The sequence below is a fragment of the Microplitis mediator genome, chromosome 9 (assembly GCF_029852145.1).
Source record: "Microplitis mediator isolate UGA2020A chromosome 9, iyMicMedi2.1, whole genome shotgun sequence".
NCBI lineage: Eukaryota > Metazoa > Arthropoda > Insecta > Hymenoptera > Braconidae > Microplitis > Microplitis mediator.
Genome location: NC_079977.1, coordinates 13647250 through 13674880, shown reverse-complemented (window position 1 = coordinate 13674880; position 27631 = coordinate 13647250). Strand labels below are relative to the sequence as shown.

The following is a 27631-nucleotide window of genomic DNA, read 5'->3' as shown; positions in this document are numbered from 1 at the left end:
TGCTAATGAAGATATATCTGAGTTAACTATTGTCCTGTTATAGAATTTACCAAACGTATCTGAAGTACCGCTCCAACCCGCAGTTTTACGGATTAAGTCCAAGTTTACACCCTGTTTATAGGCTTTGGAAGTAGCCGCATGCCGGGTACTGTGTGCAGTGAATGTTGTAACGTCTATTCCGCTGTCTTTCAGGCTGGATTTTATCCAGCGGCTTAGTGTCTGCGTAGAAACAACTTTATATGGCTTTTTGAAACTTATCATTAAGTTATCACACTTTCGTAAGGTCATGGTCTTTTCCATGTAATCCTTAAGTGTTTTTGCTGGGCAAATCTCTGGTTTTTCTAGATAGTAAGGTAGCACGAGGATTGGTTGCTTAGAGTTTCGTCGTGAAGTTTTTATCGGGTCCGGAATTTTTATAATGATTTGTGTCTCTTGAGTTTCAATGTTTTTAATATTAATTTTGGAGAGTGTTTGGACTCTGTGTGCCGTAACGAGAGCTAGTAGAGTAATTCATTTCTTGGAAAGCTGTTCTGAAGAGATACTTTCATTTGGATACCATGTGGCGAGGAAATCCAGAACGTTAGATGTATCCCAGGTTAGATTATACTTAGGCAAAGGGGGTCGAAGCCTATATACGCCCTTCAAGAATCTTTGAATTCTGTCATCCTTTGAAACATCTGGGTTTATTGATGATAATGCTGCTCTGTGGCTGTTTAAGGACCCGTACTGGTTTCCCGCATTGAATATATTTGTAAGAAATTCTATCACTGATGACACTGATGCTTTGAACATATCAACTGAGTTTTCTTGACAAAAGACAAACCATTTTTTCAGGCAAATGTCATACTGTTTTATTGAACTATCGGCCAGTGATGCCAGCATTATTTCAGTTAATGTCTCTGGTACTTGGCGTTTCAATAATCCCTCCCGGATAATATTCCGGCAACCAGGGTAAGAGTCGAGTGTTTTTTCCGGCTGCTGAAATTAGAAATAATGTCTTCATTAGGTATTAAAGTTATTGTATCTGATTCGAGAAGGCTCTTAAAGATCGGAAACCATGGTTGGTTTGGCCAAACTGGAACTATAACTATGCCTCTGGCTTTGTCTAGTATGATCTTTCTAAGGACTTTTAATGTTATTGAAAGAGGGGGAAACGCGTAAAAGTAAAACTTTGACCAGTTCATCGTAAACGCATTTATTTCAAAAGCCTCTGGATCTGGCTGCCAAGCTACATACTTGGTACATTTTTTATTTAGTCTGTCGGCAAATAAGTCTATTTTAGGATGTCCAAATTTTGATACGATTTTATTGAAAGCCATTGTTGTTAGGCTCCACTCAATATCCGGATGAATCCGTCTCGACTCCGCGTCCGCTACCTGATTGTCTGAAGATTTTATGTACGAAGCTATAATAAAAATTTGGCGTTCCTCGCACCATTGCCAAATGTCTCGAGCGATCTTATTGAGGTGGGGATATTTGATACCTCCCATACGGTTGATATATGATATAGCGGTTGAATTATCAATACGCAGTAAAATTTGACAATTTTTTAGGTCTTTGGCGAAACACTTTAAGCCGAAGAATGCCGCCTGTAATTCAAGAGAGTTGATATGTTGCTTTCGTTCATCCTCTGACCACTTTCCTCCCGTTTTATCAGGTCCGCAAGCTGCTCCTCAACCCGTAGTTGAAGCGTCAGTGAAAATCTCTATCTGATATTCATCAACCTTAATACTGCTGAAGGTATTGTCGATGACTTCTAACCACCATTTAAGGTCTGGTACGACTGAACTAGGTATGTTTATGTATTTTTCATAATTGTTACCTATCTTAAGACTTAGGAATTTACAGCGCTCTAATTGTTTCGTATATAACCACCCATATTCTACAGCGGGGCAAGCTGCAACCAGAATACCAACAAGATGTGCTAATTTTCTGATTTTACAGCGATTTATTTTCATAAATTTTTGTAATTCAGCCTTAATGGCTATTTTTTTGTCTGAAGGCAAGGTGATTTTAAAATCCTGAGAGTTTATAACGAAACCTAAATATTTACAAGAAATAGAGGGTATTAATTTGCTTTTTTCATCATTAATAATGAAGCCCAGGGCAATGAGTAATTTTTTGGTAGTATTGGCATTGTCTAGACATTCTTTTTTGTTTCTGCCTAGTAAGAAAAAGTCGTCTAAATAAACTGACGATAAAAAACCTGCCAGCCATAAAAGTCTTATTACGGGTTTAATTAGTTTTGTAAAAATCTGTGGAGCCCGGTTGTAACCAAACGGAAGAGCGTTAAATTCGTATAGTTTATTTTTCCAAATAAATCTTAAGAACCTCCTACTTTGTGGGTGTACTTTTATTAAGAAATAAGCGTCCTTAAGATCTATAGTGCACATAAAGTCGCCTCTAGAAATTAGCTTTAAAACAGTACGTAAGTCTTCAATTTTGAAATGGTCGGTATCTATATATCTATTAAGAGCCTTTAGGTTTAAAATAAATCTAAATTTTCCACCCGGTTTTGGTGTTAAAAAGACACTCGACACAAATTGATCGCTGCAGGGCGTGCATTCGGAAATCGCTCCGATTGCTAGAAGCTTGCATATAGCTTCCTTCATAAAATACTCCTCTGACTCCGTTAACTCTGGTGTCTGAGGAATAAGATTTTGCCTTACAGGCCGAGAAAATTTTAATTCATATCTTTTTATCCAGGATAGAATAGTTTGATCATTTGTGAGGAATGTCCATTGTTTATAAAAAAGTGATGAACGACCAGCATATTTTACCGTATTTAACGTCGATATGTCTTCTGACGACTCGATGATTTCTTGAACGAGTTTGTTGGTTGATGATGTCGAGAAGCAGGCCCAGAGCTCCTCATTGGACCCGATTGCCTGCGAAGCGGAACCGGAGCTTTGGAGTTTAAATCCCTGGAAGCGAGAGGGTTTTCTGTCTTTTTCTGGGTTTTTATACTAGGACTGGTATCGTCTTTCATCTCAGCTGCGGATTTTGAAACTGCTTTTGCTGTTTTTAACGTATCCGCTAAGTTTTCACCAAATAGGTGTTTGTCTATTTTTATAGTCAATAGTTGGTCTTTAAACTCTTTTTTAACTGAATAAAAAACGAAATTACGGCGTGTAATTGACTCTGTGTATTGAAGATCACACAAGAGACGTCCAGCGTCCGTAAGTTGCCCTAGTAATACATTATCCTTCTCTTTTGAGTTAATCAAGTGAGAGATAGCTCCTCCGACACAAGAGATCGCTGAAGCGAGTTGTTTCTGTTTGGCTTCGATGCCTTTGTCTCTTTTCACTACGGTATCTGACAGTGCTGCTTTAATTTCTGGGTTAATTAAAGGAGCGTTAATGCAAGGGCAGTTTCTTGGAATTAAATATTTCTCATTTATTTCTTTTCGGTTCTCCTTGTTGATGCCCAACGTAGACCAGTACTGAAATCGTGTGGCTATTTCCGTGTGGAAATCTGATCCATGTTTTTCTATTTTCGAGGGATCTTCTTCAAGAATCTCCAAAATATCCTGCTCAACAGCAGGGATTTCAACCTCTGATTCCTTCATAATATCTGGAGGTGTTTCGGAAAAGACGTTTGACTGGTCATTTGAATTTGGCGGATCATCGGTCGTTGTGCCCTCTCTGTCCTTTTCGTTCGAAGGTTTGTCAGTCGGTAAAATTGGTTCCCTGGTGATCGGCGGAAGTGATGGAGACCTGACGTTTGGCGTCTCTGGTATATGGCCCCCTGTAAATGCCGAACGATGTAAACTTTTTTTTTTTTTTTTTTTTTTTGCGTAATTAAATACCGATAATTATATGTATATATATATATATATATATTTTTGTTCATGTTTTAATTTTTGTTAGAGATAATTCTCAGTTATCTTTGACTAAATAGTCGTTGGTATATAAGGCATGTGAATAGACGTACACATAGATATACCTTAATTATATGGTATTGTGGGTCGGCCCCAGAATTCTGACGATGATGATGTATCTCCGTATTTGCTCTTTTTTTTTTCCTCTAATTTCCTAATTTATTTAAGGATGTAATATCGAGAATCCTTGGAATGCTTCCTTTTCTTGCTTTTTCCCATGATAGCGATGAATGCGTGTATTGTGGTAAAACACTAAAACGTGAATGAGGAATATGGCGCCGAGGAACAGAAAGCAGGGGCGCAGCAGTCAGTTTTTTCAAACTATATGCTCTCAAATTAAGTGTGTTGTGGTACCTCTTGCGTGGTACTACATGTAAAATTATTTCAGGTTACTAATCTTGAGGACGAAGCACGAGTATAATGTATATGGGGCATTCCACGCCAAATCGGACGGTGTCAAAAATTGATTTTTCCGATTTCCTTAATTTTTTTGTATTTTTTAGTACCCCTCAAAAGAGGTTTCCTGGTAAATTTTGAGATTTTTTTGATCAATGGTTCAAACAATATTAAATTTTCAAAAAAACCGCTCTTTTTATGGTTTTTTGATCATAACTTTCGTAATAATGGTAGAAATTCAATGATTTTTTTTTTCAAAATTTTCGTTTTTAGATGGTCTTTATAGAAAAAAATACAAAACAAATATACGAAATGTTTTTAATCGAGATATTTGAATTTTAAGTTTTCAACCGTGTTTTTAAAAAAAGATGTATCCTTCGATTTTCTTGAAAATTTTCTATCTTAAACTTCTATCCATTTTGCAACTTTTAAGCCCGGTCCGGTAGTGGGCCTTCTATAATTACTATTTTATTTAGATTTTTGAAAATTGAAAAAATTTTTTTTTCGCTATAAAGTATTATCAATACCGATTTTTGACATTGTACACTTGTTTTTCTTGCATATTATAAATTGATTTCGATATTTTTTTGTTTTGAGTAGGGATTCAAAAGCAGTAAGTAAAAGTTAATGCTATTTATAAGCAGTTATAATAAATGTTTTTATTTATTAAGAAGCAACTATTTCGAAGCAAAACAAACATCAGATTTGCTATACAATAAAGCTAAGACCATTACAGGAGCTCAAAAATTCCATATAATTATTCGAAAAAGCGACGGAGCTATATTTGCTAATGAGTACTCTAGTTTATAAAACAATCGGTAATGTAAAATTTTCGAAAGAACACGAAAATAATTAAAAACGTTTGTAATACAGTTTCGTAGCTTTTTCGAATAATTATATGGAATTTTTGAGCTCCTGTAATGGTCTTAGCTTTATTGTATAGCAAATCTAATGTTTGTTTTGCTTCGAAATAGTTGCTTCGTAATAAATAAAAACATTTATTATAACTGCTTATAAATAGCATTAACTTTTACTTACTGCTTTTGAATCCCTACTCAAAACAAAAAAATATCGAAATCAATTTATAATATGCAAGAAAAACAAGTGTACAATGTCAAAAATCGGTATTGATAATACTTTATAGCGAAAAAAAAATTTTTTCAATTTTCAAAAATCTAAATAAAATAGTAATTATAGAAGGCCCACTACCGGACCAGGCTTAAAAGTTGCAAAATGGATAGAAGTTTAAGATAGAAAATTTTCAAGAAAATCGAAGGATACATCTTTTTTTAAAAACACGGTTGAAAACTTAAAATTCAAATATCTCGATTAAAAACATTTCGTATATTTGTTTTGTATTTTTTTCTATAAAGACCATCTAAAAACGAAAATTTTGAAAAAAAAAAATCATTGAATTTCTACCATTATTACGAAAGTTATGATCAAAAAACCATAAAAAGAGCGGTTTTTTTGAAAATTTAATATTGTTTGAACCATTGATAAAAAAAATCTCAAAATTTACCAGGGAACCTCTTTTGAGGGGTACTAAAAAATACAAAAAAATTAAGGAAATCGGAAAAATCAATTTTTGACACCGTCCGATTTGGCGTGGAATGCCCCATATATAGATACAAATACGCAGTCGCATCTTAGTTTTTTTATAAATAATAATTAAACGACAGTGAATTGAACGCTTATATTAATTGAGAAAATCCTTAGTGTGTGTAATTTAGATGATCAAAGAAAATTATTCCGGTAGGATTATTTTTTCGAGCAATTTCCTTGTCACATACACGGATTCATAAACACAGACACACGGAAGTTCAGATAAAAATTATTTTTAATGTTATTATTTACCATGTTAAACAAAATAATTGTTATTGAAATATATTTTATGTGCTTGACATATTATTTGACTTTATATAAATGCACTTATATCATCCTATAAGTGCGATATAATTAACAAAAAATCAATATCAGTTTCAAGAAAACTGCTTTTTTTGACATGTCGAGAGTAAAGCACTACCTCAACTCTTCGCTTATGGTGATTTACCTCGATCATGAAAAGAAGTTTGAGGAAAATTCTTTGCTTGGTTAACGTAAATCGTTTTTTCTGTCTCTATTTTTGGATTTTCGAAACCATTTCGGATTTTCACTGTACTGAAAATTTTATGTTTAGTATACGTTTTTTATATTTACAAAATGAAATTCACGTTTGTAATGCTTTTAAAACATGGATTTTACATTTGCAACGTCCGAGACGTTGGAGTTACGTTTGTAATGCTCGAGACGTTGGAATCACACTCCATATTTCGACTTGGGCTAGAATACCATAAAATAAATGGTGTGAATTCAATTTTTTCAATTGACGCTGGTTGGGTTGTGCGGGGGCGTAAGAAATGAAAATTTTTTGTTTTATGGCCAAAAGACCTCCAAACTTGGAATCCTAAATGAAAATTACTTCGGATACAAAAAAATACAAGGTTTAATTTTTTTTCAAATTGACACTGGTGAGGCCTTGAAGGGGCGTAAGTAATGAAAATTTTAACGGGTTTGATCAAAATACCTACAGTCTTGAAATTTGAATTGAATGTTAGTTAAGATACAAGAAAATTAATAACGATACAATTAAATATTTTTGATTGAAAATTTACTCTCGAATCAGTAGTAGTCTTTTTTTTATAATTCAGCTGTTATAGCGCTAGCCAGAGTATTTTAAAATGTCTTTTTTTCTTACATATAAACATTTTTTCTTTCATATAAACGTGCAAGAGAATAAGTATATTTACGAATGTTTGAACGGTAAACGTTAAGTTATCGATATCAATATTGAAAAAAAATACATAAAGAGTCATCCAACATTACGAAATGCCCAGCGAAGCGAGCGGGTAACAGCTAGTTTTTTTTTTATAAAATCGATTGTTACAGGTGTTCGCGGGAGCGTAAGAAATGAAAATTTTCGCGTTTTTTGAAGAAGAGACCTATAGATTTTTAATTTGAAATAAAAACCACCTACGATACGAGAAAATCGATGGCTCAGTATCTGTAAAATCCATTGTTATAGGAATGTGTGGGGGCGTAAGAAATAAAAATTTTCACGTTTTTAGGGAAAAAGACCTACAGACTCGAAATTTTAAATGAATATTACCGACGATACTACAAAATAATTGGTTAGTCGTATTCTGATATTGATAATTTAACTATCGATACTTGATTTTTTATAAAAACTTGATAGAACTCAACGAAAGTATGGTAAAAAAATACAGACTGAAGCATTGCTAGTGGCAAAATGAAATATTGCTACAAACGAATTTCAATATTTACTAAATCGTGGCATTTTTAATGACTTTTTATTCTATGTGAGTGCCCAAAACCCTTGACTCACAATTACTCTCAATTATCTCTTGAAGCAAGACATTGTTGATGAGATACCAAAGCCTTCCTTTTCTATATCATTTCAACTCTTCGATTCCTCTATTTCAACCCAAAACACCAGGCTGTCGAAAAATACAGGGTTATTGTAACCTAGTGTATTAATGTTAAATTGACATTACGTATGATTGGTAAATATTAATCAGCATTGATGAATTTTCTTTTTAGGTAACTAATGTTGATGATGTATTGACTGTTCATCAAGATTTACAAGACAGTTATTTGAAAGAATGTATGCTAACCGATCCTGAGTTATTATCATCTATCACTGGAATATGTAATATTTGCAAACAATTCTGTAATTTTATTCAGGTAATCGTTTCTCATCATATTTTTTAACTACTTAAATACTGTACGTGTACACATGCTAGTATATCAGAAATTATATATCTATATATATATATATATATATATATATATATATATATATATATATAACAGTGATGGATATATTTTATGATTCAATTTATAAAATTATTTTGTCCATCATTGAAAACTTATTGTAGAGTTAATTCATCTACAATTATCGCTATATAACTAAGTTTTTTAAATTTAAACCAATGTATCAGACTGGATCAGACATGAACAGGCATGGTCATGCATGATCAGGCCTGAACGTATTTAACGCTTCAGACATGATCATGTCTGTTTAAGTTTAGTCAGATGTGATCATGTATGAACAGGCATTACCATGCATGATCAGGCCTGAACGTATTTAACGCCTTAGATGTGATCATGTCTGTTCATGCTTAGTCAGACGTGGCCATGCATGATCAGGCCTGAAGTATTTAACGCTTCAGACATAATCATGCATGGACAGGCATGATCATATCTGACATCAGGCATGGTCATACATGAACAGGCATAGTCATGTTTGAACATTTTTTTCCGGGAATGGATAGTATATTCATTGAGATACCAATGAATAGCAGTAGAAATTATAAATTCACGACTTCATAATTGACTATTATTTACGATTTTCGGTCAGAAACAAGATTAAACCTCATTCAAAAATTATATTTTATATCTTAAAGATTTAACTAAATTATTTGTGCTAGAGTGAAATATTATGCTATGGTTTCAAAAATTGTGCTATATTTTGTTCACTTATATCATTTTTAAATGAAATTTTATGGTAGCTTTAATAATTCTAAAATTTATATGATTTGCGTAGAATTTTCGCTTGTAGCAATATTATAGTATTTATGCAAAATTTGATCTAATTGACTACATTTTTAGTGGACGAGCAAAATAAAATTTTGATCCGATTTTCTATACTCTTATGAATTCCTTAAAACTTGATGAATCTTTATAATCTACGAAAAGATTTTATAAAATACTATTTTTAACAAGCCATTTTATTGTGCCTACAAAATAATACTACGAACACTATACGCTCACATGTCATATATCATGAGTGCACTTTATTTAAGGACGAGTTTTTCGAGCTTAGTTTAGAAGTCGATTCCTAATAGTGCACATTAAAACCAACAATTAACGCTACATAAAAAAATCTGAAAAACGGTTGACCCTGCGAACCAGCATCGAAACTTCCTGCTGTTTTTGAGCTTGAAGAGCTCAAAAACATGATTATAAATACATGTTCAGGCTCTTTGAGTTCAACAATACATTTAGATGCATCGGTATTTTCTAGCTCGACTAAAGTTACGCTTCGTATTAATCTCCGAGAATTCGAAAAATTTAAAATAATCAATAATGAGAGTCGTTTTCTAAAGTATTGCTGACGATTGAGCTTGATAAGTTTAATATTTTTGGTCAGAAATGAATAGGAATGATCAAGATGGAAAGTTACATGAACTTGAAATAAAACTAGTGAGTTGATATAAAAACCATACGGAACAAAATGTCGGAATTGGTATTTTTTTGTAATTTTTTATAATGATATTATTAAAACTAACGAATAGATTGCAGTTATTTATTCAGCGATCATCCAACCCTATGAAGGCAAAGAGCCCGTATAATTTTTAGAACATATCGTCCCCTTTCTACGTAAGCCTCGCATCTGCAAAATCATATTTTTTGGGAAATCAATAAAAACATCTAGTATTGCTTAACTTTTGTAAGTAGTTAAAATAAATTAGAAATTTATACTCTTTGTTTATAACTTTGATAGAATTGAACATAAATTATACCAGCCGCATCGATATTCTCTTTTTATTTATAAGTTTGTGTAGATACGCGTTTTCATATCAAATATCCCGGTAACTTTTTTGCAGATACGAGTTTATGAATCAAAAAAAAAAATTTTTTCTAATAAGATCATTGAAGAAAAATTTTGTTACACTGTACAGAATCACCGGGGTAAGTCCAAGTGGTGTAGGTGTTAAAATTGGCGGTGTTAAATTTTAACCCCGAAAGCGGTGTGAAAATAACGCCGCTGCCGGTGTAAATGTTCTTTACCGGTATTAAAAGAAATTTTCCGGTGTTAAAATATTTTACTTTGGAATTGTGTGCATATGTGTGCGTGTGAGGGTGTGTGCATGTGTGTTTGTGTGCGTGTGTGCGCTTGCGTGTGTGTGCGTTCGTGTGTGAACGTGTGTGCGCTCGTAAGTTTGAGTGTGTGTGTGTGTCAAGATATTTTTTGCGTTTTATAAGCTTCCCAAAGCTAATACTCTGAGCGGACGCAGTTTACCCCGCTTTTACACCAGTTTAACATCGCCGAATTACGCCTCCTACACTGGTGTAATTTCAGTTTAACACCGCTCTTTTTAAAGTGTACGCCAGGATCTCATTGAATTGTTATCTTATATATTTACATTTATTTATATATTATATATTATATATATATTAGGGTGGTCCGTTTGGAACGACTATTTTTTTTTTTTCGCTCCCACTGAAAAATATTGTTGTAGACATTGAAAAAAAAATTCTCTGAAAGTTTTAGCTCTTAATTTTAATTCTAAGTACTTTACATTTGATTTTGAAATTATCCCATTTAAAATACATGGGAAAGTTGGGATTTTTTTTTTAATTCTCTATAACTCAGCCGCATTTTAAGTTTTCGGGTCGCCGTTTGCGGCATTTTTTAGGTAATTTGATACTCTTCAAAAGTCTCCTTAATAGTTTTACTCGGACTCTAATTGTTTTTTCTGTATTGGTTCTGAAAATAATTTTTTTAATAATAATTTGGGTTTTTAGTTGATATTAACTAAATAACGAAATTTACAGAAAAAGTGCAGATAACGATTTTTTAGGAAATTTTATTCGCTACAAAAAAGGTCCTCTTAGTTAAGTAGCTTAAGTTCTCCGTTCACGTGATATAGGGATTTTAGTAATTTTGTAAATAAAATATTTGTCAAAAATTTTTCCGAAGTTCATCAATTTGACCCCTTTTGATTTTAATGACTGGATTAAATTAATGAAAAGAAAATTATTTACCGATTTAAAATTGAAATGAAATAGTATTTGGTGGAATTTTTGGACAAATATTTTATTTACAAAATTACTGAAATCCCTATATCACGTGAACGAAGAACTTGAGCCACTTAACTAAAAGGACCTTTTTTGTAGCGAATAAAATTTCCTAAAAAATCGTTATCTGCACTTTTTCTGTAAATTTCGTTATTTAGTTAATACCCGGGAAAAAATCACCATGCATGATCATGTATGATCATGCAGGATTTATGCATGATTCGTGCCTGATCGTGCATGATTCATGCATAATTCAGGCTTGATCCTGCATGACTCATTCATGGCCAGGCATGAATCATTCTTGATCAAGCATGATCATGCATGACTCATTCTAGATCAAGCTTGCACATGCATTAAGTTTGAAATAATTGTATCCAGAGATATTATCCATCAGGAAAGGTCATGCTTGAGCATGCTCTATTATGCATAACCATGCATGGTTCATACTTGATCATGCATAACTCATTCATGGCCAGACATGACTCATTGGTGATCAAGCATGATCATGCATGGCTCATTCTAGATTAGACTTGCTCATAACTTACGTTATGAATAATTGTCTACAGAGATATTATTTATCAGGAAAGGTCATGATTGAGCATGCTCTGTCATGCATGACCATACATGGTTCATACTTGATCATGTACAACTCATTTGTGATCAAGCATGATCATGCATGATTCATTCTAGATCAGCCTTGCTCATGACTTACGTTAGAAATCATTGTATCTCGAGTTTTTTATATATAGTGGAAACCCATTTAAATATAGTGAAAACCTAAACATGCAAACCTCTCAATAAGACAATTTATAGATAAATTGAGAAAAATATAGATAGCCCGAACTGGGAATCGAACCCAGACCAATTTGGTATCGCGCCGAGTGCTCTACCAGTTGAGCTATCCGGCACTATACTATATTCCATTCAATTTGATCTATAACTTATTGAGCCACACCGTCCATCGTACGGTAATACACCATTTAAATATAGTGGAAAACTAAACATATTAATAGTTAAACAAATAAAAAAACAATTTGTATTCATAAATATTAATTGTTTAATGCATTAAGTGAATAATATGTTAAAAACAGTTTTTAATGAAAGTTCAAAATAAAAGAACCAATGAAAATTGATAAATTACTCTCTATCATTTGTATAGTACGATTAATTATATACCTTAGTTTCTAATACTTACAGCAACATCTTTCAAATAAATAAGCTATGGGAATGCATGTTCATGCATAACAACGCGTGCTCATGTATGGGAATGCCTGATCGTATTTTTCATAAGCAGCCGATATTTAAATACGACCAAACGTGCTCGAGAGGAATCACAGATTATAAAAGCATATGCCTGCTCAGGGAAGGTCATGCATGATAATGTATGATCATGCATGATAATGTATGGTCATGCATGATCATGCCTGGCCAAAATCCAGGTCTGATCATGCATGACTGGGCACGATCATGACTTCTCAGGCAGAATCATGCATGATCATGACTGCTCAGGCAAAATCATGCCTGTTCATGTCTGGCCAAAATTCAGGCCTGATCATGCATGAGATTTAAGCCTGCTCAGGCATGATCATGCATGCTGATTTTTTCCCGGGATATCAACTAAAAACCCAAATTATTATTAAAAAAATTATTTTCAGAACCAATACAGAAAAAACAATTAGAGTCCGAGTAAAACTATTAAGGAGACTTTTGAAGAGTATCAAATTACCTAAAAAATGCCGCAAACGGCGACCCGAAAACTTAAAATGCGACTGAGTTATAGAGAATTAAAAAAAAAATCCCAACTTTCCCATGTATTTTAAATGGGAAAATTTCAAAATCAAATGTAAAGTACTTAGAATTAAAATTAAGAGCTAAAACTTTCAGAGAATTTTTTTTTCAATGTCTACAACAATATTTTTCAGTGGGAGCGAAAAAAAAAAAATAGTCGTTCCAAACGGACCACCCTAATATATATGGGTCATTCCATGTCAAATCGACCAGTAGTTGAAATCGATCCCTTTCAATTTGGACGAAATTTAGTCAAAACTTTTCTTTTACCATAAAACCTTGATTCGCCAAAGGAAAAAAATTAGAGAAATTTTTTGCGCGAGTTATTCAAAATTCAAAATTTTACTATTTTTCTAATTTTCAACTTTATTATTTGAATATCTCGAAAACGATGATAGATACAGAAATGTTCTTGGTTTTGTTTTGAAGGGGACACTTGGGGCTATTGAAAAAAAAATATATCGGAAAAAAATTTTGAAAAATGAGAAAGCTCTCCAATTTTGAATTTTCGAAAACCGTCAAAATTGTGTGGCGACACGAAATTTCGGACTTAAATTTTTTACTGCTCTACCTTTAAACAATCTTGAGAGATCCTGAAAATTTCAGAGAGGCATTTTTTCTTTGTTTCAAAATTATGAATTTTTGAATTTTGGCAAAAAAAAATTTTTGTTTTTTTTCACCCCTGAGTCTAGCATAGGGTAAATGCACCAATTGTTGACCGGACACCAATCAGTTGACCGATGTGTATAAAAGTTAAGTTGTTGTAATAATAATAAAATAAATGCATGTCAGGACTGGTTGGTGGTTAGGATGTTGGAAAAATACGCATATTTAAAAATATAACAATATTTTTATTTGTCACAGCACAAAATATCACTGGGTTACAAATTAAATCGTTGATTTAATTTATCAATACTGTTAAATGTCTGATCTCATGAATACGTAAATGATTAAATACAAATTATTGAATTGAGCTCGAGTAAATAAATGAATTAAAATAATTAAGTTGAGTTAAATTGAACACTGAGTTGATGGCACAAATGTCAGAATGAAAAGTAACATGAAATCAGAGGTTACCGAGCGAAGTTAATTATTAAACACATTAATTACTATTTTTAATAGCACTGAATGCATAACTAATTTAGTTGTTAAGTTTTAATAATAATGATCACTTAATTTAATTGAATTTAATGAGCTCATAATAAATTACACTGATTTTAATTTATTTGTTGAACACGTGGTAGCATGATTGCAGAGGCTACTGAGCGAAAAATAACGTTTAATTTAATTGAGAAATTGAGCATAATGATAATTGAATAAATAATAAAACTGAGTCTTTTATTTTGATGAGCATTTGAATTAATTTATGAAAGAGTAATTTAGCACCTGTACGAATTTCCGTTGAATTAACCTCCTCAGGAACAGGTAGTAGATCACTGGAATGCTTGGTGTTTTTATTATTTATTTTCTGAGCTCCGGTGCTCGCAATTATAAAAATAATTATATTTTTATAGAGTTATTACCCCTTAATATAATGAATTAGTTACTTTTATTTATTTACTTAAGATGAGTGCAAATTTAATTGATTATAAAAAACACGTGGTGTCACTTGAAATTGTATGAACGCAAGAATAATGGCGTCGGTCTTCTCGACACGAGGCAGGAAATTCATACGCGCATGCGTCGCACTGCGCAAGTCAAGTTTTAATTACTAGACAATAGGCCCCAGTAGGTGCTGCCGCTATTTTCCGGAAGTGCAACTACATTCAAATTTGAATGTAGTTGTTACTACGCAACATAAGTTATTAATATCTTACAAAGGTATTTTGGTTTTAGATGTAATTTAAATATAAAATATAGTATTTAATCTTCACAATAAAAAATTGTGCAGATCATTACGCCTTTACAAACGCGATTAAATAAATGTTATGTGTTTGTTTACAACGAGTCTAACCATAAACCGGTCAAAAATAACTAGCGTACACTTGAAAGGTGAGTGCTCTTTATTATAAATTTAATGACATTAATTGATTAAATATTAAATATTTGTGTGTTAGTACGTTAGTTGAAGATCAGATATCAATTTTCATAAATAGTTGAAGTAAAATTATGAATTTTAATATTATTTCAAGACGGGTCAATAATTAGATCTGTCAGAGATCTTTTACTCAGTCAAAAACTCATTCGGTCATTTCTTGAAACTTCTGATTTTATCGAGATTCAATAAATGCATATTTATAATTAAGAGTCCTAACCTCGAAAGTAGATCTGTCAAGTACTCAAATTACTTAAATCATTCAATGTTGTAGTAAATCTAAATATTATAAATGTAAAAAGTATATTCGTATTTTAAATGATATTTGAAATTTTTTTTTTTTTGGTTAGTTAATTTAGTTTCTTTCAATATTTCAGTAAGGCACCGTATATTTTCCTAATTATAGTTTATCCTATATATTCCTAATTTGGCATGCGCAGCAGGCCAAGTTTCTTTGCCTTAGGAGACGGAGGGACCCGAGTATAACAGCCTTTTGCATCCACGATGCCAGAAACTCAACTTGCGCTGAACAAGTTGGTATTCTAGCTGATGCAGACACAAACGGCTGTTTCATCCCTCCTAGGACGCCAACAATGAGGACGACAAGTTTGACACGGTAACCTGGGTAAAGGTTGCCAATTTCGAACAGGAGATCCTGATATATCTCGTGTTTGTGCTCTTCTTTAACCGTTATGTTATACTCAGCAGGTGCTGAGAACTCGATGACATAAATGTCACGAGTGGTTTTATCGAAGAGCACAATATCAGGTTTGTTGTGATCTATTTTCCGAGTTGTTGCGAATGGCACGTTCCAATAAATACGGCAACGGTCATTCTCAACAACTTGCGGAATATCTCCTGGCAGATAAGGCAGCACTGGTGTTTTATCGATACCGTGCGTATGTCTAAGGTGGTAATAAAGTACTCGCAGAGCAGCATTGTGACGCTGGATGTATGCACCTTTTGCCAGCACAGGACATGCTGACAAGAGATGCATAAGCGTCTCTGGATGTTGCTTACATACCTTACACGATGTGTCGGGTAGCTGCATCTGGAGTACTTTCGCACGGTATTCGAGGGTATTGATTACACCATCTTGGCAGGCAAAAATATATCCTTCGGTCTCGGACATCAGGCCAGCTGACCTAAGGAAGGAAAACGTCAGCTGGGTGGACAAGCCATGATCACGCACGTGTTTAAAGAACACGCTGTGCATGGACTTGTCCATGTGTGTACTGAGCAGTTTTTGCTGCTCAGCATTCCTGACGACACTCTTAAATTCCTCCTTAGGGAGTTTAATAAGAGGGTTTACTCTTCCGAGACCGAGGGATTTTGCCGCGTATCGTGCTGCCTTATATAAGAACGCTCCCTTCTGCAGATTCTCATGACTATGAACAATCTGCATAAGGAAGTCGTCCTCATCTGCAGTGAAATTGACAACTTCGTATGTTAAACCCAAAACCAAACGATCGTGTAGACACTCCAAGCTCTGTAGACCTCTCCCTCCGATGTGCCGGGAAAGGTATAATCTGGTGACTGAGGACTTAGGGTGCATGCTCCGATTGATATTCATGACTTTGCGTGTCTTGATATCGAGATCTCTAAGCTCTTTTCGGGTCCATTTAAGGACACCGAAAGAGTAGAGTAGTACTGGGACAGCAAGCATGTTAGTTGCAGAGAATTTGTTTTTCCCTGAAAGTTCTGATGACCAGATTTTCCGGAGTCTCCGCCCATACTCGCTGCAGAGAGTCGTTTTGATTTTCGAGACATCCTGCATAGGACTCCCGTCAATCCCTAGATATTTGTACGACTCTCCGGCGTCAAGATGGTCAATGACGCTCCCATCTACTAACTCGATATCTTCGCGCAAAACAGAGCACTTACCCTTCACCAGATTAACGAACGCGCACTTGTCCAACCCAAGAGCCATGCCGACATCCCGTGTATACTCCCCTACGATATTTAAGGCTGTCTGAAGGTGTTCCTCATCAGGAGCATATACCTTCAGATCATCCATGTAGAGTAAGTGGGTGATCGAATATTTCCGATCAGTTGGTGGGCCCACTGAGTATCCACGGGTACGGCGTAGCGCAACAGATATCGGCAGCAGTGAGATGCAAAACAGCAGAGGGCTTAGGGAATCTCCCTGGAAGACACCTCGCTTGTACTGTACAACTTCGGTCACACGTTTGTCGATGCCACATGATATGTGGAACCGTGTTCGCCAAAGTTGCATCGTACGCTGTATGCATCCCACTGTATCACGATTGACCCCAAGGCATTATTATTATTATTATTATTATTATTATTATTATTATTATTATTATTATTATTATTATTATTATTATTATTATTATTATTATTATTATTATTCAGCTAATAGCTTAATACTTATTTTATAGCTTATTACAATAAAAAAACCTTAATTTGTCAATAATTGGTGCATTTACCCTAGTTAAGAAAAAAATGCCATTTTGAGAATAAAAAAGATTATTTCACCACGTTTTTATTAAAGCGTTTTCATGAACTGTTCGGGCGGAATTTCGTAATCGATTTTAAACGAACTTTCCGATAAACTGGAGATTTGAAATTTGAAGCATATTTCAAAATTAGATGACAGTGCAAGTAGTCCGGGAGCGAGGTGAAAATTTGGTCAATTATTTCCTCTCAAGCGATAATTAGAGGAATGCATCGGAGTGTTGGGTTATAAAGCTACGTGAACGTCAGCTTCGGTTTCGTGGGTGGGTTGAGCGGCGATAGCCTTCCACGCACGAAAAAAAAATATACATATTCAATCATTTCCTCCTACCTGAAAACACGTTAAATTGTCGCTAATCCAACATCTTGAAGAAAGATAACAATCAGCTGACTATAACACGGTGTATCATACGTCAGCTGATCGCTCGAACGCGAAAAAAAAATTTATACTTTCAATCATTTCCTCTCAACTAAAAATTTACCTGATGGTAGCTAATATACAACTATGAATAAATATATATGTCAGCTGGCTGTATCTCGATGGAAAAACCGTCAGCTGATACTTTGAAAGTTATAACGCAAGCGTTAGTTGGAAGCATCTAACGCCTATTTAAATGCATCAGCTGACGAGGTTTTCCTCGACTTACGGCCAGCTGATTTTTTTTATTCATTACAGCAGAGTATTAAAAATCAGCTCATAAATTTTTATCTGGGAGGAAATGACGTATCTTATTGTCTAAACATTTTTATTAGAATTTATTCTTAAAGATTGAAGCAACTCACGCTAGCATAGCGTAAAGTATCAAAAGGTATGCTTGGAAGGGATACGTTGTACCCATGATCTGGCTGCAAAGGCCCTTTTGTGAAGTGCGCTTGTAAAAGATTTTTGGGAGAAGTAGAAAAAAAGGGGAATAAACTGCGAGTAGAATAAAAGGGCTACCGTAGTCAGTCGAAAAGAGTGTTCAATAGTGTCTCAAAAAAATTGAAGATTTTATTTTTTTTTCAATGAACGTTGAGAAATCGTCAGAGTATCTCTAGAAGAAAATCATTTGAAAATATGAGCTCTTAATATTAATATTTAGAGGTGGCGTTTTGTAATTTTCTATTCCTCACTCAAATAACATAGAATAAATTTGTTTTTAACTTTGGAATCTTGTAACTTGACAACGAATTCTGGAAATTTTCGGATTGATCCATTGAACCGTTTGTGCAGACCGATTGCTCAAAATTTTTTTTGGGGGTACATTAAGCTGTAAAATTACCTGTCAACATTATTTTTTTCATCAATATTTGCAGAGTAGCGATGAGATGACTAAATAACCAGAAAATGGCCATTTTTTGTGGGTTTTTCAAATGGATATCAAGGATGAAAGAAAATTTTTTTTTTTTAAAATCGAAAATGGAGCTTGTAGGGTATTTATTCAAGTTTATTAAACTGCCCTTTAAATTACTGTGTGACCATTACTTGCTGAGATGTCAATAATCAAAGACAACAGGATCCTTTTTCATTTGAAGGCTGATATCTCAGCAGTAAATTGTCGTACAGAGAAACAAAAAAAAGCAAATTGTAGCTGAATAAATTTCCTAAACGAGTCATAAATTCGTCTTTTTGAAAAAATTTTTCCCGGCCCCGTAGACCTAAAAAACAAAACCAAAAAATTTAGAAAAATTTTGTCTCGACCTTTTTCTTATGATTTCGCAAGAACCGTGGCTCAAAAAAATATTTTGCTGGAAGATCTTTGAACTAGAGATTTCAAGCTTCAATTTGCTTTTCTAATTTTTTCGATACGATTATTTTTCACGAAAATACAGCCTTCCAAAAATCACTAAAAAATTTATAAAATTTTCTTGTTCCTTTAATTTTTTGGATAAGTGTAGATAAAACCTATAGTCATTTCAAAAATTCATTAAGTGTACATTCATTCACGCATAAATTCATTAAGTATTCATTTCAAATTCGATTATTCTATACTTGCAGTATAGAATAATCGAATTTGAAATGAAAAAATACTCCTAAATTAGTGGATAAAAGAGACAAAGTAAACTTTGTTTATGGTTTCATAAATTACCCAAAAGACCGAATATGACTTGAAATAAATAATTTATATATGTTATATATAAATTTATAATGATTTTTGCCGTATATCAGTGATATATTAGTAATTTTTGTTAAAAGATTTCTAATTATAAGTTGATCAGAAAATCATTTGGTATTTAAGTGATATGAATTAATTTTGTCACATTTGAAAAAATAATTCAAAAATTTTGAATAGGTCCAAATTTGAGGCTTGATATCTTCGAAACGACGTAACTTATGGAAACCTTTATTCAGATCTTTTTTATAGAGCGTTCAATTTCCTAAAAGAATATGTTTTTATCAATCTTCTTCAGCGATTCGTTGTCAAGTTACAAGATTCCAAAGTTAAAAACAAATTTATTCTATGTTATTTAAGTGAGGAATAGAAAATTACAAAACGCCACCTCTAAATATTAATATTAAGAGCTCATATTTTCAAATGATTTTCTTCTAGAGATACTCTGACGATTTCTCAACGTTCATTGAAAAAAAAATAAAATCTTCAATTTTTTTGAGACACTATTGAACACTCTTTTCGACTGACTACGTTAGCCCTTTTATTCTACTCGCAGTTTATTCCCCTTTTTTTCTACTTCTCCCAAAAATCTTTTACAAGCGCACTTCACAAAAGGGCCTTCGCAGCCAGATCATGGGTACAACGTATCCCTTCCAAGCATACCTTTTGATACTTTACGCTATGCTAGCGTGAGTTGCTTCAATCTTTAAGAATAAATTCTAATAAAAATGTTTAGACAATAAGATACGTCATTTCCTCCCAGATAAAAATTTATGAGCTGATTTTTAATACTCTGCTGTAATGAATAAAAAAAATCAGCTGGCCGTAAGTCGAGGAAAACCTCGTCAGCTGATGCATTTAAATAGGCGTTAGATGCTTCCAACTAACACTTGCGTTATAACTTTCAAAGTATCAGCTGACGGTTTTTCCATCGAGATACAGCCAGCTGACATATATATTTATTCATAGTTGTATATTAGCTACCATCAGGTAAATTTTTAGTTGAGAGGAAATGATTGAAAGTATAAATTTTTTTTTCGCGTTCGAGCGATCAGCTGACGTATGATACACCGTGTTATAGTCAGCTGATTGTTATCTTTCTTCAAGATGTTGGATTAGCGACAATTTAACGTGTTTTCAGGTAGGAGGAAATGATTGAATATATATATTTTTTTTTCGTGCGTGGGAGGCTATCGCCGCTCAACCCACCCACGGAACCGAAGCTGACGTTCACGTAGCTTTATAACCCAACACTCTGATGCATTCCTCTAATTATCGCTTGAGAGGAACTTGCCTATATAAATCTGTCGCTGGCTCCCGGACTAAAGAAAATAAAAAAAAAAAAAATTAAAATTAAAAAAAAAATTCGTATCTATTCGCTTGTCTGCTCGGTATAAAATTTTTATAATCATTCTAAAACTAACTTCTGGATACGACTTAAATTCTCGAATATAGCTCACAACTGAATGACAGATAAAAAAAACCCCGTTTAATGAAGATTCAATGAAGGAAATGGATAGAATGCGACAACTAGGACCTCCAGATGTATTTAAAATTTTTAACTACAAAAGATCTGGCTTTTATTTATTTTGATATTTTTAAGTATAAATTCTTAATTTTATTTTTCATAAAAAAAAAACAATTAACTAGTTGGATAGATTACTGGTAGGTAAACATAACGATTTCCTATTTTAGGTATAGTCAGGTGTTATCAAGGTGTTCGAAATCGTTTTCAAAATTTTACACATGTAATATTAAAAAGCAGAAATAAACTTTTTAATATACCATGTTTTTAAAACAGACTCACAACTGTGAAATAATATCTCTGAGGCTCATCAAGATTTAAAACCACATACAGATTCCGAACTTTTTACAGATAGTCCTGAAAATTTATGACTGAGTTTTGAATAGCTATGAAAATACTTGTTAGATCTAAAGCAACAAACGTGAGACACATGCAACCGATAATTGATATATTAATAGTTTAACTAACAATAAATAAATATTACTTACTCATCTTATATATTCATATTTATATGTAACGGAAAAGAAATATCAATGAACAAAATACAACTGACTTTAGTTGAGACATGTTTATCAACACTTATTAATGAGACAATAATGCCATCTTAACAATTTTGGCAGTACCTACACGATAATTTTTTTAAATAACTTTTACAAGTGACAATAGTCTAATGTAAATAATTAAATTGGATACGACATATGCAACAAGGAGAATGAAATCTCATAACATGTGTTATTTTTCAAATAAAATTACTATTTCACCGCGGCGAACTTGAAACGGTCCGAAAATACAGAAATTTTCCTTGAAATAAGTAAAAATTATGATCGCTTAATTCTGTATATTGCAATATAATAATTTTATCTTGGTGTTCTTAACTATATACACGTTTGTCCTCAAACATTTGACAATCGTTGATACATTAGGCGAATTATTTAATATTTAATAATTAATATTTATTAATCGCTATTTTAATGTTAATTAAAGTAATGTTTCACAGTTCATTCGATCTACCTTGTTTGTAGTTGGAGAAATTATTTATGCGTAGTTAAATATGGTGACTACATTGTCGAAGATAAACAAACTAAAATAGTCACTGATACATTCTTTATTTTTAGGGGTGAACTAAAAAAGTATTGTTATTATTATTGCTAAAGTATAAGTTCTGAGAAATTAGTAGTTTATCTATTGAGTGCGATCGTGTTTAAGACGCAAGTGTCAAGATTGATGCCCGAGCCGAAGGCAAGGGTACCTACACACGAGCGTCTTAGACTCGATTGTACTAGATAAATACATTAGTTTTTGTGACAGATATTTGAAATTTACTACATTTAGTGCCTATAAATGGCAGGTTATAAATACGCGTTTATTTATTTGGTAAGATTGTTTTGAGTATTTGTTGAAAATTAGAGAGAAGTCGGTAAGTGGATGAATTAAAATGATGATAAATTTTGTCAAAAGATGGCTCGTTAAGTTACTTCGATATTTTTTGGTCGTTTGCTATCGCACATGTAACCAAAAAATATTTTTTGATCCGATGATGACGTCACTATTAGAACGATGAGGTATCTTTTTTACCAGCTGTATCTTATATAATATTTTTAGCTGCCGGCTATAGGCGCTAAATGTCGTAGATTTCAAGTGTCTGTCACAAAAAATATTATATAGTTACCATTACAAAACAAACAAGCCGCATCGAATGACACCTCAAAGATCAAAATCGGTTCATCCGTTCAAGAGCCATGAATATTTACATACATACGTACGTACGAACGTACTTACGTACACACATACATACACTCGGACATCATCGTGAAATTAGTCAGGATAGCTTCCTAGAACCTCAAAACGTCAAAATCTGATAGAAATTCGATTTTTGCAAATCGGACCGAAACCAATAACTTCCCGAATTTTTGAAAATTTTCAATTTTCTGAGCGGGAAGTTTAAAATGTTAGTAATGCTCAGTTGATATTACTACTTTCAAATAGTCTTGGGCACTATGATATAGTACAAGAAACTATAAATATTAGTTAAAATAACTACTTTTTCATACTTATCCGTTTCTAGTTATCACAACCATGTACTTTTCTCTCAGTGGATAATTTTTGTCCAGAAAAATTGAATCTATCAAGCAGATAATCGTGAGCAAAACTTTGAAAAATGATCATTATTGATTAATTTCGATTTCTTGAATTCTAGGAGATTAATATGAAACATAACTTTTTGTGAGCTCAAAGAGCTCGTAAATTTTAATGTACTCGAAGGTATTGTAAGGCTCAAAGAGCTCGAACAGGTAATGATTATAATGTTTTCAAGCTTCTTAAATTTATGCTCCTGGGAGTAAAAAAAAAATCAAAAACATATTTAATAAGGACCATTCAAATTTGTATATATATTAGGCTGTATCAAAAAAATCGGCTATTTTTTTTCTTGACTATATCGAAAATGTTGTTGGAAATGACGAAAAAAAAATACTATAAAAGTTTGAGCTCTTGATATTAATATTAACAGCTGCCGCATCGCAATTTTCTATTTCCCGTTTAAATAACAAGAGAAAATTAATTTTTTAAGCTTTGGAATTTTGTAGCTCACGGTGAGACCAATATTTTGAAATGTTTAAGACACAATTTTATGGGAAATTTGACGCTCTACAAAAAAAGCATCTTATAATTTTTTGATATTTTTATTTCTTCAAAAGTTATTCGAAGTAGAAGTTAGACTGACGATAAATTTTTACATTTTTCAAATTTTTTGACGCAACCATCAACTTTATCGGAAAATTTTATAGGACATATTTTGTAAAGCATTTAATTCCTATAACTTATCTTTGAAAAAAATTTCGATATTTCTCACAAGTCGTAAGTTATTAGCAGTTAACTGAAAATTTAATATAATTAATTTTAAGCAACAAAATTTAGATTATTTAAGAAAATTTTCACTTAATTGCAAATAACTTACGACTTGTGAGAAATATCGGAATTTTTCTTTGAGATAAGTTATAGAAAATGGAATGCTCTACAAAAAATGTCCAATTAAATTTTCCGATAAAGTTGATGCACGGAAAAAAATAAATAGAACTGGCTACCATGTCAGATAGTAGTCAGTGCCATCTGTAGAAAAACAAAAATAGAGATAGCAGTGGGTCCTATCTACGTAGTACTGGCTACTCTCTACATTGTTCTCAGCGCTATGTCAGATGTTGCTCACTACTATCCTACATAGTACACTCTTACATATTGCTCAGTTCTATGTACATAGCAGCCAGTCGTATGTCAGATAGCATTGGTTACTTTTTAAACATATTACCCACTGCTATCTGCAGATAGCGCCTGCGTCTATGTCAAGATATTGCTGGTTACTGTGTAACATAGTAGAGAGTTCTATGTAAGATAGCAATGAGTACTATCTGAGATTTTTTTTCCGTAAGGACTTAAATAATTTTTTTTAGGGATGGCGCTAGTATTTATTATTGACAACGAACAAATAAAATTATTATCAAAACTAAATTAATTATGACTTATTCAACTACGTTTACGTATTTAAATATATAATTATTAATTATAAATGATATTGTTTTTTATTTGTTTATATTTATTTATATTACGTATTAAAAAATATAATTACATCATATGAGTTCGTTAATTGCTGAATACTTAAATTTTAAATTTTATTTTATAAAATAAGTTTTTTTCATTCATGAAAATAAATTTATTATAACAACAATTATTATACAATTACAATTATTAATTATAATTAATAAACACTTGAATTTTGAATTTTATTTTATAAATTAAGTTTTTTTTATTTACGGTAGTAAATTTATAATAATAATAATTATTATTATAATTTATTTATTATTATAATTATTATAATAATTAATAATTATATATTTAAATACGTAAACGTAGTTAAATAAGTCATAATTAATTTAGTTTTGATAATAATTTTATTTGTTCGTTGTCAATAATAAATACTAGCACCATCCCTGAAAAAAATTATTTAAGTCCTTACGGAAAAAAAATCTCAGATAGTACTCATTGCTATCTTACATAGAACTCTCTACTATGTTACACAGTAACCAGCAATATCTTGACATAGACGCAGGCGCTATCTGCAGATAGCAGTGGGTAATATGTTTAAAAAGTAACCAATGCTATCTGACATACGACTGGCTGCTATGTACATAGAACTGAGCAATATGTAAGAGTGTACTATGTAGGATAGTAGTGAGCAACATCTGACATAGCGCTGAGAACAATGTAGAGAGTAGCCAGTACTACGTAGATAGGACCCACTGCTATCTCTATTTTTGTTTTTCTACAGATGGCACTGACTACTATCTGACATGGTAGCCAGTTCTATTTATTTTTTTCCGTGCATCAACTTTATCGGAAAATTTTATTGGACATTTATTGGACGTCAAAAAATTTAAAATATGTAGAAATTTATCGTCAATCCAACTTTAACTTCAGATAACTTTTGAAGAAATAAAAATATCGAAAAATTATAAGAGACCTTTTTTGTAGAGCGTCAAATTTCCCATAAAATTACGTCTTGAACATTTGAAAATATTGGTCCCACCGTGAGCTACAAAATTCCAAAGCTTAAAAAATAAATTTTCCCATGTTATTTGAACGGGAAATAGAAAATTGCGATACGGCGGCTGTTAATATTAATATTAAGAGCTCAAACTTTCAAAGTATTTTTTTTTGTCATTTCCAACAACATTTTCGATATAATGAAGAAAAAAAAATAGCCGATTTTTGTGATACAACCTAATATGTATATATATATGGGTCATTCCACCAAATAAAATTATTTTTACGGGGTGACCCTCGTCGATTTGGTTCAAACTTTGTGGAGTCGTTCTATATAAAAAAAAAAAAAATTCTCTGAAAATTTGAGCCTTTTATATGCAGCTGTTTCAAAGTTATGATTTTTTGAATTTTTTAAAAATTTTTGTTTTCAACTTTTTCATTCATTTTTTTGAAGGAAAAAATTAAAAAAAAAAAATGAGCACATAACAGTTTTTCGTAGGAAAAATTCTCAGCTTTCCAATAAAAATATCCATTTTTTATTTTATGTTACAGAAGATCTTTTAAAATTCGATTAAAGACGAAAAAACGATTTTTATGACTGTGCGGCGCTTGATACATCTAATTTGATATTTTTTTCTAAAAGCTGAGACTTTTTCCCACAAAATATGTGATTTTCACGATGTGCATATTTTTTGTTTGAACAAAATTAAATAAAATATAAACTCTTCATGATTAAAAAACGTTAATTCTTATTTTTTTTGAGGATGTTGATACATTTTTAACACATATATATCCTAAGCTATCAACAATAGGTGAGATAGGGTGCACTGCTTGTGTTTCTTTCACCGTTTTTGACTCCAAGTATCGTACGTCTAAAACATTTATTTTCTATAAAAAGTCATCATTTCCTGATTAAACGAAACGATTCGAAACGATTTGTAACGTTGAATGCCCATAAAAAGGGTGATTCAAAAGTATTAAAAGTATTCAAAAGCATTAAAAAGTATTTAAAATTTTTTTTCCAATCTTTTTAAGTCGTTTCTTTTAATAAGGGTTGCTTATAACAGTGAAATCAACGCTGGTAAAATTTTGAATATCCGGGTGTATAAATTTTGCGGTGTGAGGATATATTTTCGGGTATGTATCTGCAGTAAAGCTCTAAAAACAAAAATTCTAAAACTATTTTTCATGATACCAGCATCAATGGTTCAAGTCTAGGAATTAATAATTTGAACTTTGATTCTTGTGTTTTGTTCAATAGTGATTTCAGACTATTGATGTCATCTGCGTTAATGACAGTTCTGACTTTGTAATCAAGTTTTATAAAAATTTGTATACATAATAAATAGTATTTATGGTTTCTGTTTAATTATAAATTGCAAATCATAAGTTAGGCGTACACTAATGGTTGATCACAGCATTGGCCTTAATATAACTTGATTCTAACTGGCTGCTGACACTGATAATAATTTTCAATGCAGGTAATCATGAAAAAAATAGTGTATAACACTAGATGAAACACGACTTCAGATTGCAGTTATTGTCAGCTTTTGCCTACGGCTCGGGCAGCCTACTCTACTTTCGTCTGACATCGTTTTGTTTCATCTCTTGCCACACAATGAACTATTACAGTTTGTTAAAACTATAAAATCAATGACTTGCATTCAAATAATTATTGATTTTGTTCAAACAAAAAATATGCACATCGTGAAAATCACATATTTTGTGGGAAAAAGTCTCAGCTTTCGAAAAAAAATATCAAATTAGATGTATCAAGCGCCGCACAGTCATAAAAATCGTTTTTCGTCTTTAATCGAATTTTAAAAAGTCTTCTGTAACATAAAATATAAAATGGATATTTTTATTGGGAAGCTGAGAATTTTTCCTACGAAAAACTGTTATGTGCTCATTTTTTTTTTTTAATTTTTTCCTTCAAAAAAATGAATGAAAAAGTTGAAAACAAAAATTTTTAAAAAATTCAAAAAATCATAACTTTGAAACAGCTGCATATAAAAGGCTCAAATTTTCAGAGAATT

The 27631-nt window shown here is 32.3% G+C and overlaps 1 protein-coding gene across 4 annotated transcripts in view; it reads left to right on the top strand.

Moving 5' to 3' along the window:
• Nucleotides 1-27631, top strand: part of LOC130674446 (gamma-tubulin complex component 2-like) — an 87124-nt gene that overhangs the window by 33482 nt on the left and 26011 nt on the right. For 3 of the 4 annotated variants that reach the window (XM_057479771.1, XM_057479772.1, XM_057479775.1), the window contains exon 6: nucleotides 7877-8020. The exons of the other annotated variant lie outside the window; for it this stretch is intronic. In XM_057479771.1, coding sequence (XP_057335754.1) covers nucleotides 7877-8020 — 144 coding nt within the window. The remainder of the gene's footprint in view (nucleotides 1-7876; nucleotides 8021-27631) is intronic. 4 annotated transcript variants of the gene reach the window in all.